Below are 15816 nucleotides of genomic sequence, written 5' to 3' on the forward strand. Positions count from 1 at the left end.
AATTAGGATAGAAGGAGCTACAGCAACAAGGCTGTGCTTTGCATTAGTAGACTAAAATCACAGCTGGTGCATAAAAGAAGCAGTGCTTGTACAGCTACCCCTGTACCAAAGGTGTTTGCTGGCACAGCTTCATCAAAAAAGGTTTGCTCACCCTTTCTGAGAACAGCAGCACTAAGACTGTAGAGTGCAATCACACAGACACAGCCCCAGGCTGTGTTTACAGTCTGAGGTTCTGGTCCTGCCTGAGGTCTCCAGGTACTGCTCCAAAACCAGTGCATCATCATCTTTATTCAAAGCATGCAAAAACATTACTAGCCCACTTTTTAATAGCACCTTGAGGTTTTATGGTAAATCAGCAGAGAAAAAAAGCACGAAAACCCTTTCAGGTCGACAGTGCACAGTGAAAATGAAAAACCTGTCAGAGAGCAGATGCACTGAAATGTGGATATGGTTCAATGATCACAATGTTGCTCTTTTTTCCTTTTTCCTACTAGAACACGGTGGTACCTTAAGTAAGCTTACTTGCTTCCTTGCTCAAGAACAGCTGGTTTTGCTCTGTATTCATATGAAATACCCAGTGCTAAAACAAAACCTTTTCTTAAGCTATCAATATTTGCAAGCCTCCAAACTAATTGAGTTAAAGGCACAATCAATGCCATTGATGGCAAGTTCTGCTGGAAGCTGTGCGATTCCTGCCTCTAGCCAGAAAAAGCACCAGTACAAGAGAAACTCCCATTAACTCTGAATGTACCTGGTGCAGCCAGAATGGGCCCTTTGGAGAAGAGGACCAGCATGAAAGCATGGATCTGGGCATGCAAGGAGCCGCTTCTGGCAAGGTTACTGCATTGAAAGGGACCAGCTCAGGAAACGACGTGTCTTTTTAGAGTGGCAAATGAACGGCACCCTGATCCCACTACACAGGGATCGCCAATCAAACTGGAACAGTCATCCGCTCTATGGGGCTTCAAGTCAAAAATAGATGCACATGTCATTTCTTCAGCTTCCTAAGCAAGGAAAATGTCATTTTTGCTAAATGATGGTGTTAAATCCTACTTCTTAGCTGAGAAGTGACTTCAAATCTGTCTGACAAAGCTCTTCACCCTCGGATGGTCTTTCGCCTTGTCACTTATTCTTTTAATTCCAAATTACAGTTTGTCTCTGGGCAAAGCATAAGCAAGCACACTGGAGACAATTTCTTACAGGGAAGCCCAGCCACTGTCTACGGCTTTTTACAAAGCAATAACATCATCGCAAAACAATTATAATATTCAATGAAATGGACAAACACATATTTAGATTGAACTTAGCTGAAGCACAACGAGTGCTTAAAAATAAATAAATCATTATCATATCTACTACTAATCTCCGCTTCTGCCTTCAAAACTAAGCCAGAAACACTAGCCTACATCTAGTACCAGAGTGGTGATTGGCAACTGATGGTATCAGTTTTGGTGAACTGAGCCAAAACCTACTACTCATGGCAAAGGCAAGAGGAGATCTTTCCCTGACCTTGCAGAAGAATTTCTAAAATTGCTCCATAGATTGTGAGCAAAGGCTCTCAAGAAAGAGCATGCGACCTTCTCTTTTCAACTCTACAGCAAATGTTTATGCTGTGGCTACAGGACTGTACTGACTCAGAAATGGCCTGAATTTCAGCAGCGCTGAGAACTCACTGCAGTGAGAAGAAAGGCACTGACCTTTATTAAAATTAGGCCATCCACCAAATTCCTTAACTACGGAATTAATGGTCTTGCACTAGGCATGCAAGGTTTGCAATCTTGGCCTTGAACTACCAATAATCTCCTAATGGGAGCACACACAAAAAAATAAGAGATCTGAGAAACAGAAGAAGATTACAAATTACAGGTTATGGTTTTGCTTTGCTTAGTATACGAGGAAGAATATTTTAAGGTCAGAAGGTATCTGTAGGACTGAAATAAAAGGAATTGATCGGGAAGAAGGAAATAACAAACGATCTATTTCACATAATGAGATCTTCCCTGCAGAATAAGCTGAGAACTGCATTTATGAATCATCTGTATTTGCTGCCCTACTGTTCAGGATTTGAGACTATACAAGCAACCGCTAGAGTAATTACACTGGGGAAGTGAGCAAAGCTGTAGCAAGAAAGGAAAATGGCTTGCAAACAAGAAATGCCTCTTTGACAGAATATCCATACCTTTAAGGGAACTCCTAGGGAGTCCCTGAGACTTACCTTTTCCTCCAACGGTCCAAATCAAAGGGACCATCTCCCACTGATCTCTACAGCAATTTATACTGAGACTTTTTACCAGTGCCACCAGATTCCAGGACTGACACAGCCTAAAGCAGAGTAAACACATAGCAACACAGAAAACGCTAGATTTTTTTTCTCCGTTTTGCTATGTTACATGTGGGCACATAACCATAGGTGTAACTCAGTTGTAGATAGAGGAATATGCAGTCATCTTCCTTTTTAATATTTATATGAAGAATTTCAGAGTCCGCTGACAAACCCAAGGCTGCTGCTTTGATCTTCCTCACCCCTAACAATGGGCTCACCGCAGCAGAAATGCAGGGTGGGGATTTCTAGTTTTGCTCTCGCTGACGCAAATGAAGTGCAGGTTTCTCAAGCTGTGAAGTATATTAAGTTCACAGAGTTTTAACAAAGGGCTACCAAACCGCAGAACCCTGCTGCGAGTCACACTTCTTTCAGATGTCCTTTTAATTATATTAAATGAAAGTTTGGGGCACTTTGATGCTGATGGGCAAACATCTCAATTTCTTGAAAAAGCTGCTAAAAGTACTCCCTGTAGCTATAGCTAATATATGACATTGTATGCACACTGGTAGCCAATTTACTCCAGCCACTTTAACAACGGTACCTCGCCTGACACGCCACACAGAATAGCATCAGGAGTCGAGCAACGCACAAATCATTAGAGGACTCTGAAAGTTGTTTGACATGCACTGCAGAGCTCTTTGTCGTACAGCCAATTAAGTGACCAAACAAGGAACCTGAAAATCCTCATTAATTTGCCCTTTTCTATATAAATGGAGGTTAGAGTCTTTCTTGTCACAGGCACAACAAGAACACAAGTAAATGCAGCATAATTCAACTTACGCTCCCTCTCAGAGCTACAAGTTTCTTTAGTTAAGTCTTCAAGGAAGTTGGGACCAGTCATGCAAGCAAGAGAGAAGTGGGACAAACAGAATTAATCCACTTTAAATAGTACTGTCTAAGTCCCAGATGCACCTTTTATCTGCTGAGAGCTACTAGGTTAGCAAAGGGAAAAAAAAGTCTCTTCTACTCAGCTCTAAACTTAATGCCTTGAATCCTCTGAGGAAAGCCTTTCATTTTTTGCTTAGTACAGCAATTCAAACAGCCCCCATTACAAGTGTGAAGTGTTCAGAAAACTTCCAGGAGAACCAGAAGGACAACTCTGACTGCAACCACCCGCCACTGTCTGCTACCCGGAACCTGCCAGCAACTCAGCACCGGCTTCATTTGTGGCTCTGATGACACCTGAACCCAGAAGCTCTTGTGATCTTCACAGAGCAGATGGCACCTCCATAATCCTTGCCATTTGCTGTACACACAAGCCCAGAATTACAAAACAGGGCAAGCCGATTTACAGGACAGCCCAGAAGGTGGCAGGAACCAGAGCAGCAAACACCATTAGACCAGGAAAACACTGCAAATGCAATGCTCTGCTGCCTCCTTCTACCCTTCCCACAAAGCTGCCACTGAGCCTATCTATTGTCTTCACCAGCCTCCAGCTTTGAAGCCACCGAGACTGGCTTTAAAAAATAAAAAAAACCCAAAAAGAATGGGAACCCTGTGAAGTTTTTGTCTTCCGAGATCTGCATCCCAAGCGCAGCATGAAATTTCACATGGGAAGAGGCTGCTGGCTGGCACCACAGGGAAAGACATTGGCCTCATGATGCCCCAGAGCTCCAGCCCACAAATCCAAGTGAAGCAAGGAGGTGAGCTCAGATTTTGCAATCAGATGCACGTATATGATAAAAAGACTTTATATGCCCGGATGTGGTACAAGTCTTTATTAAAGCTTGTGTTTCCAGCTACTAAATCTTACAGCAAAATTCTCTAATTAGTTAAGAGAGAGATTTTCTCTCTTAATTCTCTCAAAATTTCTCTCTTAACTCTCTCAAAATTCTCTCCCCATGTTTAAGTTTTCCGTGTTCAAATGGCCTCACTTATTGCAATATCTGAGTATTCAGCTTTTTTTTTCTTTTTACTATCCCACCTCTGTTCCCAGAGGCCAGGGGAATTGTACCCATGGCGTTTTAAGTTGGGGAGCTGAGAAATAGTGAGCATATGCCACTTGCTGAAGGGCATGGAAGAAATCTGTGACATCAAACCCAGTTTCACAGTCCCCAAAAGACAAATGTTTCGTGTTTTCTACAACTTCAGTGCTTCAGCTTAAGGAGAAACACTTTTGGAAAATTAACAAATATCAATTCTGAAAAAAATATAGAAAATTCATACCAGCTTACGTCACACACCAGTCACCAAATGAAGCTCTCTTAATCAAATGTGCCACCTATTGTGACTCATTCTCCCACACAATGACTTTTCCATCCCTTTCCCAAAATAGAGTGCAAAAACAGTGCACTACAGAAAGGTGGGCATGAGAGATGTAGATCTCCGCTCTCCAAAAAGCCATGCATCAGGTTCAAGCTCTCCCTTAGCTAACGGAGCAGTGTTCCAAGGTGAAGGCACTCATTCCGTCCATCTTGGATATCCACCTTGGTCAGCTCAGCCTTAGCTGACTCTTAGTATCACAAATTAAAGCCCATGTGGCAGTTTCTTAAATATCACTGTGATTGAAAAATCTCCCAGCAATTGTCGAGTCATTATATTAATAAGTATTTATCACATCACCTGTTGGGTTGGTTCTTGTTGGATTTTTGAGACCAAAAAGATGTCTACCACACCTGCAACTAAAGGAGCAGCATTTGTAACCTCTATCTCCAGTAAATAAAATCCCTGAGCTTTTAACTCAACAAATATTGTGACACTGCACAAATTAAATCAATATTTGTTTTAATTATAAAGTTAGCCAGAGAGATGAGATGATAATCTGGTACAGCATTTCCAGTCTCATATTTGAATAACTCACAAAATTTCCAGATCCATTTTACATATTTATTTATATTAATTTATTTTGGGCTCAAGAAGACTTTACACCCCAATCGCTACAGGGGCTCTGTCATGACTAATTAAATTTGTCAGCCCAAACAAAACAGTAAGACTGATTTTAGCAATTATTATCTTCTCAAGTCACCCTCCTCCTCCCCAAAATCCACCTTTTCTCAATTGCACTTTTGATATTTACGATTGCTGGACATCTCTCACATGAACTTTGTACCGCACTTTCCTTTGTCTAGGGAGCACAGCACTGAAGGTACACTTCCAGCCCTGTGAGCCGAATTCAGCCATGGATTTAGCTCTTCACAATAATGGGATCAGCACAAGGAGATCATGTCAGCAAGGTTGAAAACTCTATTTCTCTGCCATCAGTGGCATATTTCCCAGTGACTTCCCATCTCCCATTGACTTCACAAAGTCCAGGATTTCACCATTTAAGATTTGTTGAAAAATCTCTGCTAAATTGCCTTAGCCAGCCCAGACATTTCACTGCCTGGTAAAGGATAAGTGGCCTGTAACAGGAATATCTGCAGTCACATTTAATTCCTATTACAGACAAACTCTCCCTCACAAGATTTTTTGATGACTTTAGCTACATGATTTTCCAAATGGAAACATACTGTATGAAAATATGTCCAGATACATTACTTTACCTCCATATAATACAAAGCAGAGCTGGAAAATTGAATTTTTCAATTGAAATTAAGGATAAGATAAAGTTTGTGCAGAATATTCAGGCTTTATTCTATCAATGCCAAGCTTTCTGTAGAGTATATTAAACTCACTATTCACTACTGTTTGAAAGAAGACAAAAAGACCAGGAACATGCATCGACTCTGTAGAGTACACCCATGCAGCTAGTGGAAAGGACAACTGTGGGTCAGGTAGCACCCAAGGTCCCCAACAGGATTGTGTGGTCCATGGTCAAACCAGCCTCACACGTTTCCAGTGGTACCAATAGACAAGATAGCTAGCTTGGAAGTGACTGTTGCACTGTAAACTTTCCTAAATTCCTTCAAATGCTAGTTACTTTCTCTGAGATCTTAAGAGAAGTCACTCCAGACAAGGGGTGTGTAACTCCATAACTCATCTTTATCCATTAATGTATATGGAAGGGAAAAGGTGACTTGCTCTCATGACCATATCCAAAGGGAAGACAGACAGCCTGCCAGCACAGAGGGGTACTGTTTTATTTTTAATGTGCTAGAAATCGAAACCATGTAATCCCACACGCTAAATGAAATATGTGCTCACAAAATAAAGTCAATACCGACTGTAGGAAGTTGAATTTTGCAGAAAAATTCAGGTATAGACAGCCCCCTCCAGAAATGTGAGGTTCAGGTATTAGACAGACCCCTCCAGAAACATGGGGTTCATTTTTACACCTCTGCATGTTATACATACACATATAAATAATGATCAACTACCCATAAGTACAACATCAATGTTCATAAGCACAAGACAGAAATTAGAAGGTAAAAAGTTCACATTTCTTAAAGCAGCATTAACTCACCCACAGTATACAAACAGGTTTATATAAAAGTCACTGGAGCAAATGCTATAAGGCAAGGTGACAGGATAAATAACATAACCCAAGGCCCCACTCTTGAAAAGCCTACAAGCAGGTCTTTCCAAAATGCTGGGGCTTGACTTTGTTCACGTAAAACACAATGTAAGCCTACAAAATTCGGGCCATAGCTGTGTGAACTTTATGGAACGTTATGTTCCTATTCCTATATTTAGTTTGCAGCACTATCCTCCTTCCTACATCCCTCTGCGAGGACACTCTGCATTTCATTATGATCCTACCTCCTTCCTCATGCCAATTGTTGCCATTTCAAATTGTTTCTAAATTTGCAAGTGTAAGAGGGGAAGAAAGAAAACTAAGGAAAGGCAGGTGGCAATCATATGAGTGACATGCTGCAAGTGAAACCCAGCTGGTCTGGAGACACCTCCGTGAGTAGGAGTTTTGAATTCTTTACTTGCACACACCCATATTGTCCTGCTTATTCCGATGGCCAGATGAGTCTTGTCAGATCTCTCCTGTGTTTTTTCCCACTTTCTTGTTCAGAGATTTTGCCCCAAATTTTTGTCAAGTCTGAGATCAACTGGGGAGGTGGGGGGAGATGAAGAATGGAATTATTATCCTGTAACCTTAACCTTAGAACTTGTTGCCACAAAGATGGTAATAATCAGATTATTCACAGAGACAAGACCCACTTCACAGTCATTCAGTCAAACAACTGGACACATGTATTAAAAACACAAGAAATACCTGGACATAGGCCCTGCAAGAGCGCTCCCTTTTCTGAAGCTGAGTCCATAAAGACAGCAGATTAAAGACAGAATAGAAAAAACAAGTTAGTGACAGAACAAGGAAAAAAAAATTGAAGAAAACGCCTATGAAAAAAGCCTCATTTCTCTCTTAAACCGGTCCTGAAAACCAACCAAACCAAAAGAAGCATGCAAGTTAGGCAGCAGTGGAAGGCTGGAAGGACTGGCTCCAGAAATATGGGTTAGTCCTTTTTCAGTGAAGGAAAGCACAGACTGGCAACTTTGCAAGAGCAGCTGTTAGATGGTAGGAGACACTGAAGTCAAGTAGAGATGCTCAAGAGATGATGTTTTACTTACAGCTTGGAGATCACACATGATATTTCCACATCAAACAAAGCTGGAAAGGATGGGGCTGATGGTTATTTACATAAGAGGAGCGTGGGCTCTGCAGTCAGACAGCACTGATGGCACAGTGAGGTATAACCAAGCTTTGGATGAGCAGGACCAATTCCAGGGAGCAAGATGTATGCAGGATTGCATCCTGATACAGGCTGGACCTGTACAGACCCATCCTGATACACCTGCTCGGGTCTCTGGCTCCAGGCAAAACCTATAGTGCTACAGCTTCACTACTGTCAGCTTGCTTAAAGCCAGCTCAGGCACATGTTGAGTGTGATAACACATTGCACTGAAGGAGAGAGCATTGCCCAGGGCTTCTGATAGCATAAAGGGCCACTGAAGAGGACATAACAATGAAATGGGAATCAGATGTATTATTTCCAGCTGAGGCCATTCTCTCCCCTTTGGATTAAACTGCTTCTCCAGGAATGCATTTTCCAGTCCTCTCATACCAAGTTGTGCTTTCCTTTGTAATTCCTGGGCCTAAATGCTTTACACGCTGAATAGCTTTTCCACAAAGAATCCCACCTTTTCCATAGGAGCCACGTTTAGGACTGTACTTTGGCACTTGTATGCCTCCTGCCTGATAACTGCACTTTAGTGTGTCACAAAATTCAAACAGGCACTTATTTACCTCTCCAGGACTTTGCAGGCAGTCTGCAGCAGTGAGCTAGAATTGGTGAGCTCTGCATCAGTGCAACTAAACCTCGCAAGATCAGGCTGCTCAGAGCCACTGGCTTGGCTGGGTTTGTTTTTGCTGATGTGCCTGGGTTGGAAATTGCACATCAACAGAGATTCGGGGTAACTTGTGCTCTCAACTCACAGCAGTGCAATTCCATTAGTACAGCTGAGAGCCAAATTTGTCCCCAAGAGTTTTGAGGCTCTGAAATAAACAAAATACACCCAGGTATCATCCAGTGCCTAATTTCAATTTCTAATTTATCAATTTGTAACAGTAGAAATCTTCCTCTGGGTAAACTTGGCCAGTACGAAGACTTTATAGAAACAAATGGAGATCAAAGAAAGCCTTGCTGAAAATTACAGAGCTATCCACTCGGGGGTCTTGCCAGTCTGCAATAGAACAATTATTACTTTAATTAAGCCTGATCCAGTGGAAAGCATAAAGCTTTTAGTGACAGGAAAGTGGCTCCTGAAAGATGATGGCTTTTAAAAATTCTGATTATGCCAGTTTATTTCAATTCCTTGTATATCAGCTTGTAAAAAAAAAAACCCAGTACAAAACAGCACAGGTGATTACTTTCAGATCCCCAGCACATTTCCTTTAATGATTAAAAAAATATTTAATGGCTAGTGCTTACTTTATTTCTTCTTTTTGACTAAACAGCACTAAACAAAACTCTTTGCAAATGACTTTTTTCCTTTTTTTTTTTTTAAATACTCTTGATCAGTGAAGGGGAAAATGGAGCAGTAACTCTGCTGCCTTTTGTTTGCCCAATACTACTTCCAAGTTGAATTCATGCATTCTTAAATGAACACAGAGCAGTTGCTCTTCTAAAGAATTAAGTGGGGAATGAGAGCAAGTAAATTACCAAGCCTGTCATTTGGATCACTGACTTGCATCGCTGTTTTGCAGGACTCCACGCAGTCCAGAATTTTAATGTGGAGTGCAATTGATTTGTATGAGCTGCTTGTGAAAAGCTGATGGCGGGGGGGAAAACCTGCAAGGGGGACCTCAGGAGTGACAGGCGAGCCAAGGAGTTCTGCCTTGCCCAGTCTTCCGCTCCCCTTGGTAACTCATACCTGCCCCCATGATACATTTGATTTCATGTAATCAAAACAAATATCGGAAGGTGGGATATAAAAAGATGAAAAATATGTGCTTGCAAAGCTGAAGTGACAAAATGTTGGGTGTGACTAGGGCATATTCAGAAGAGCAAGCAGACTACAACCATGAAACCCGTTAGTAGGTGACATTAATTGCTGGTTTTATCTGATATTGTCAGACATCACCATCATTTCAAACAAAGAACCATGGTATGATTATAACAAATAACGTTATGCTGATGTAACAGTTAATACAATTATTACCTACATTGTTATAAAATAGCTGGAAGCACTAATTAAAAGCATCAGGATAACCCAATTCACAGCACATGCAAAGCACATGAGATGCAGGACTTCAATCCCCATGCGGCTGTAATCTTAGACAATCCAGAAGCCCTTTGCATTTATAACAGTATAAGTCTACAATAATAATTTGCAAGAAAAAAGACAATGTTACTTCTCTGAAAAGTATTTCTCTTCAGAAGACACACAAGAATTTTCAGGCTTAGCTGGGATCATTTATTCCCCGTATAATCTCAGGACCAAGTTCTGTTCTCACTTACATGGATGCCAGGGCTGTCAGAGCCAGCTACCTAGCCGAGAACAAAATTCTGTGTCTTATTTTAACTGGGTGGCCAATATAACCATGTGCTCATAGCCCCAGGGTTCAGCTGCTCTTTTTTCTGATGACCAGGCCCGCACAATTCACCGTCTGAATCCTATGTAAGTCCTATCCCATGTGTTTACATGAGATTCAGTGATGAAGAGGGCCCTGGACCAAGGAAACCCTCAACTTTAAATGTATTCTTACAGACTCCACAGCCCATATTTCCTCCCACAACTGGCAACTTCTAGCATGTTTAGTACATAGCAATTCCACTTAATTCTGGAAATGACAAAAGGACTAATAATTCTTCTCAAACAGGGGGCACAGAAACCACATTGTCATCATGCAGTAAGGTGCTTCTGGGCTAAGTCACAGGCTATCACTAAAAAGGCCCTCTAATACTAAACCATTCTGAAGACCTTAAGTGTAAATATGATGGTATCTTATGTGCCTTTGGTAAATGTATCTCCAGTGTAAATAAACAACTATGTCTGCTTTTATTTGTTTATATTAATGCATAAAAGTGTTCATTTGACCTTCACATTAGCATCTTGTAATGTTACAAGATGAAAAAAATCAAAATCCAGACTCTCTCTCATGGGACTTTAAATATTCAGAATTTCTGGATCATATTACATGGCATTTCACAGACAGATTCAGCACTGGAAACGCTGGACAAAATTCTGGTCTCATTCACACTGGCACAAGTCCAAAATAATTGCCATGGCATCACTTGAGTTATTCTCGTACTGAGCTATGAGAGCTGAGACCACAATGAAGTACCTGGAGTTCATATATCTACACATCTAAGGGTATACATTTCCCAGCACCAATAGTACACTTGGCATTTACAACTGTTTCATTTCTCAGCAGAATAAAATACACTGTAAACGAAAAACTGCCACGTATTCTTGTCTACTGTGAAAGAATCACTGCCCTAAAATGGCAGTCGTTCAGAAAGACATTTATAATAGCTCTCCAGGGAGAGCCAAACCCTTCTTCAGCCTCCTGTCCCTTCCCGAGCCCCTTTAATTTTACCTTATTTAAGCTGCGTGCAGCACTGTCCTTCCCACCCGGAGTCAGGTTTCGGAGCTGCACGTCAAGCAAGTTCACCAGCTGGACCATGGCGGACACAGAGTACGTGATGTCACCAGCATATAAATGGTTTTTTGTGTGCTCTGCAAGCTCCCGGGCAATGTTGGCAGCCATCTCCCCTGACTTCATCTGCAATTGAGAAAGCAGAGGAAAAGGTTGTCCCGGGCTGTTAGGATGATGTTACTCCAGTCCCTTCCAGCCCCACAGTGTTAAGCAAGTTAACTCCCTGCAAGAAGAAGAAGAAGAGGAGAGATGAAGAGGAGGAGAGAAGAAGAAGAGGAGAAGAGAAGAAGAGAGGAAGAGAAGAAGTTTCCAAGAAGGAAAACTACAGCAAGGGTCTTCATGGTTTGATCATGTACAGCATTTGAGCATGGTTTAAACACAAGTGGTTTTTCCAGCTACGGTCACCATGCTGACTTCAACACAACAATTTCTGATCTCCTCACAGGGCACTGCTGGAATTGAGGGGCAGCTGCTTCTTTGTACTGCAGCAGATGCAACCAAAGATGGCATTGCTTTCCACAGGATGCCCATGCTAGGGAGGGCTTCAGTTAGCTTGTCCCATTGCCTTATCTACGCCACTTGAAAAAAAACAAACCATATAAATAGTCTCTCCTGTCAAGAAAGAACAGTTTCCAATTCCAGAAGGTTATTTGATAGCGAAGAGATTATTTTTGTTACAACTCCTGTGCAAAAAAGTTCCTTGTAAAAGCAACAAAAATAGATGACATAACCCAGATGAACAAGACAAAAAAGTTCACAATTCCCATCATGGGGATTTAATAATCAGGTGGTAATTTACCACTTAGCATTTGCACGCAGGAGACGTGCTCCTTACCACACTAGCCACTACATCTGTAATGAGGCTAGTGATTCTCAGCGCATAAAAGCGTACTAACTCAGGAGCAAAAGGCTTAAGGCTTCAAGCAGAGGCCCACCAGAAGGGAAAACCAAGTAGGCTATTTGGCTGAATCTTCTATTAAAAGACTTTTATTGTTTAGTAGGAGTCATGAAACTCACGAATCACCTGCAATGAAATTCACTGTGTAATTATTTGGAAAACTCTCTCTTTCCCCCTGTGGCTTTTCCCTCTTTCTTGCTCTATTTTGCTCTCCCTATCTGGTGCTCCTTTCCTCTTCTATGCCATGGGGATTGGGGACAGGACAGCTGGTCCCGTCTCCTTTCTACAAGTAGCCCACTACAAAAATACTATTGCAGGTTGCTGGTCTTTTTTTCGTTATATACTGCTCTGTGAACTCAAATGTGTATCTGTGGGGAATATGCCAGGGATAAGGAGAAATTACACAGGATGAGATTTAAAAGAAGCTCACACTTCCCTGTTGGGCTCAATGACCAACTCTGCTGGGTTCTTCATATGAAATTTCCAACTGTCTTATCTTCCAATAGTTAGAAATCAGGTATTTCTCTTGTTCCCTCAATTTCTGGTCCTTATGATAAAAGCGAGATTCTAGGGAAAGATTAGAGGCTGAGCTTCTACCTCTCTGTAAATCAATTAGCTGAGTTATAAATGAATAACTTACTTCCATCAATTTGACAGCAACAGCCTGAAATGAAATCTAACTGAAGATGTTCATATGCTCATCTTCAGAGAATTAAAGTATATGATGATATAAATAAGATAAATAAAGCAGATAATGTGTTGTTCTTCCCATTAGAGCAATGATACATATATTCAAAAATTGAATTATTTCTTCCTTGTTACACACAAGGCTAATGCCATAGAAACCAGATCCTATTCTTACAGCTGCCTGGTCTCCTAAGCAGCTGAAGAAAGCCACGCATCAGCATAGAGGCTGAATTTTGACCTCTTCTGATGGCACACAGAACCTTAAAGAATGACTACATCAAATCCCTTTACATAAAGAAATCAATTTCAACATTTTCCTACAGTTCATTGCTGGAGCTTAGCATGTATCATGACACACGATGTTTCTGTAAGCCTTGCAGAAAACTGCAGGAATGCAAGTTTTTTACAGATACATTAGAAAAAAAACCTGCTACCCAATATTTGATGCGTACATTTTCTCTTGGACCACGCACCTATGCAAACTGGCATACTCAGAGCAAATTGCTCCGCTGCTACAAAGGCAAACCCAAGACTTTTCTTTCCCTGTAATAAGCCTCTTGTTGCATTCAACTGCAGGCCGCTGTTGTTCCTACCCGTCTGCAAAAGCGGCACAGGCTGGTCACTAATAAACTCTTTTCCTTTTATCTTGGACTGATCCTAAAAACTGCAAATCTGACGAATTCTAGGGTGACCAAATAAACACCCCAAAACAGGCAATAATGGAAGAAAAGCCTGAGAAAAGGCACATTAAATCTCAAAATCTGTGAACTCCTGGGACATAGAAGTATTGACCCAAATTCATTTCATGCACCCAGGTTTCCTGAAAACACAGATGTGCCATTCCCTTGGGACAACGTGTCTGGTTGACAGGCAATGAAGCTGTTTCCTAGCACTGACACTTATTTCCAAACCTATTCACTATCACCCAGAAAATGCAGCTACAAGTCACTACAACAGTGCTGAGACACTCTTTCCATCCTGCCTGTGTGCGTAATGCGAGGGGTATCCAAAATGATGGCCGTTTGACATGTTAATGTTAATTTCTCCAATTCTTTTGAGCATTTTGTACTGAAATTGAAGTGTCTCCTATGCAGTCCCATCAAACTCAACTTCTGTTATCAGTCCCAAATGCTGCCTGAATATTCCAGGCCTAAGATATATGTCTGGTCTCTTATAACAACAGGACTGAGCCCCCTTTTTGGTTAATTCTACGTAATGCTCAGAAAAGCTCACCGCTGCCCAAGAGGATGCATTACTAACTTACTTCCCTTCTATAAAGCACCTCTCCACATCTTCCTCTTCATTATTACTGCGTGGAAGATGAGCTCTTCATGACGTATTTCTTCCAAAACATGTAATACTCTTTAACCTAAACACTGACATAGTCACACAGGAACACAGGAACAATCCTTGGGAGGTTCTTCAAGGGTCAGGCTGTCATTGAGAGGCAAGCAAGAAGTAGGGAAAAAATGTGCAAGTAACTGAGGTTTCTACTGGGAGGCTCAAGAACAATAAAGGGAATTACAAATAATACATCTCTCTCTGATTTGAGACTAATTTAAAAAAAAAATTTCTATCTTGATTATGAAAAAATTAAATTTAAAAACCAAAAAGGATTCTGGGATAAAAGAAAACACTTTGTTCAAATCAGGTTTCTGGTTGTTTTGGGTGATTTTTTTTTGCCTTTTACAAATTGATTAAATCTAGTCTTGGAATGCTAATTTGAAGGAGAGAAAAAATGTTTCCTGCCAAAAATGCCAACACACAAAACATAGTTTTCTAGCTCTGTCAAAAGAATTGCTCCCCTTCTCCTTTTGAGCATACTGGCAGGATTCAGGCCAGATCTACATATGAGCATGGTCATACCTGAAATCATGCTGTGCAACACTTTGCTAATATTTTTCAAGTTTGTACTACTATCTCGTGTCTTCTTATGACTGAAAAGACTGAAATAATAGCTGCTGGAGAGGGCATATATTCCTGCCTGTTGCATATATGCCAAGGAACAGAAGTAGGGAGCTTTGTCTGGAAAGACTAGCCACTCCTGCAGCATCGCTTGCTGCTTCAGTCCTACCTTTCTCAGAGCAAACCAACTGCAGAAGAGGACAGTAGAATAAAAATGAGAGAAATTGCAGAAAAGAGGTATTTAGGGAAGAAAATTCAGAAAAAATAAGAAAGATCCTGGGAAGAGAGTGAATGTGCTGAAACACCAGCGGTCATAAAGGCAAAAATATTTTCCTGCAGCCTGAGGCTGACTGATATAAAAAAGAAAAAGATGGTAAGAAAGATTGAAACAGGATTTTTAAAAACAGTGACATACAGATGGACTGGTCAGCTGGAAAGGCCATGAAGTTGATGCTATTTTCTGGAGGGACAAACATCTGACAGGTTTCATCGGGCACTAGCAGCTGCCAGCAGTCAGGTAGCAAGGCTGAAACAGGGGCTGTGGGCTAACTTCTGACACTGCAAAGCCTTCATGGCCATTTTCTTTCCCTGGCAGAGGTTTCATTATACGTGTGTGCATTCACAGAAAAGAGTCAGAGCATATCGACCATCCTCTTTTTTTTTTGGAAGATTAACATCCCATTCCATTCAACTTTGTTTTTTTCTTTTATCAGATAATACCTAAGGTTATAACTAACTAGTTATAAACACTGGTTATCCAACAGACAGTTGGATTCTTGCTCTCCATACAGTACGGCAGAGCTGGAGAACACTGAAAAAGTGGTTTTGAAACTATGGTATTCATAGTTTCAAACAACTTAAACTACATTTAATGTCCCTTTAATAATCCTCCAACTGTAACACCCACTCCTTCCAGTACGTGATGGCGCTCTGAAAACAGGCTGTCCAAAGCAACCTGGATGGAGGATTTCATCGTGGTGTCATCAGGACTGAAATTTCACCCTCGGGCCT

At 41.2% G+C, this 15816-nt stretch overlaps 1 protein-coding gene across 1 annotated transcript in view; it reads right to left on the reverse strand.

Moving 5' to 3' along the window:
• Window positions 1-15816, reverse strand: part of ADGRL3 (adhesion G protein-coupled receptor L3) — a 516059-nt gene that overhangs the window by 77650 nt on the left and 422593 nt on the right. The window contains exons 10-11 of the mRNA XM_072862688.1: window positions 11256-11441; window positions 7428-7466 (exon numbers count right to left, since the gene is read on the reverse strand). Of these exons, the coding sequence (XP_072718789.1) occupies window positions 7428-7466; window positions 11256-11441 (225 nt within the window). The remainder of the gene's footprint in view (window positions 1-7427; window positions 7467-11255; window positions 11442-15816) is intronic.

The sequence above is a fragment of the Ciconia boyciana genome, chromosome 5 (genome assembly GCF_034638445.1).
Source record: "Ciconia boyciana chromosome 5, ASM3463844v1, whole genome shotgun sequence".
Taxonomy (NCBI): domain Eukaryota; kingdom Metazoa; phylum Chordata; class Aves; order Ciconiiformes; family Ciconiidae; genus Ciconia; species Ciconia boyciana.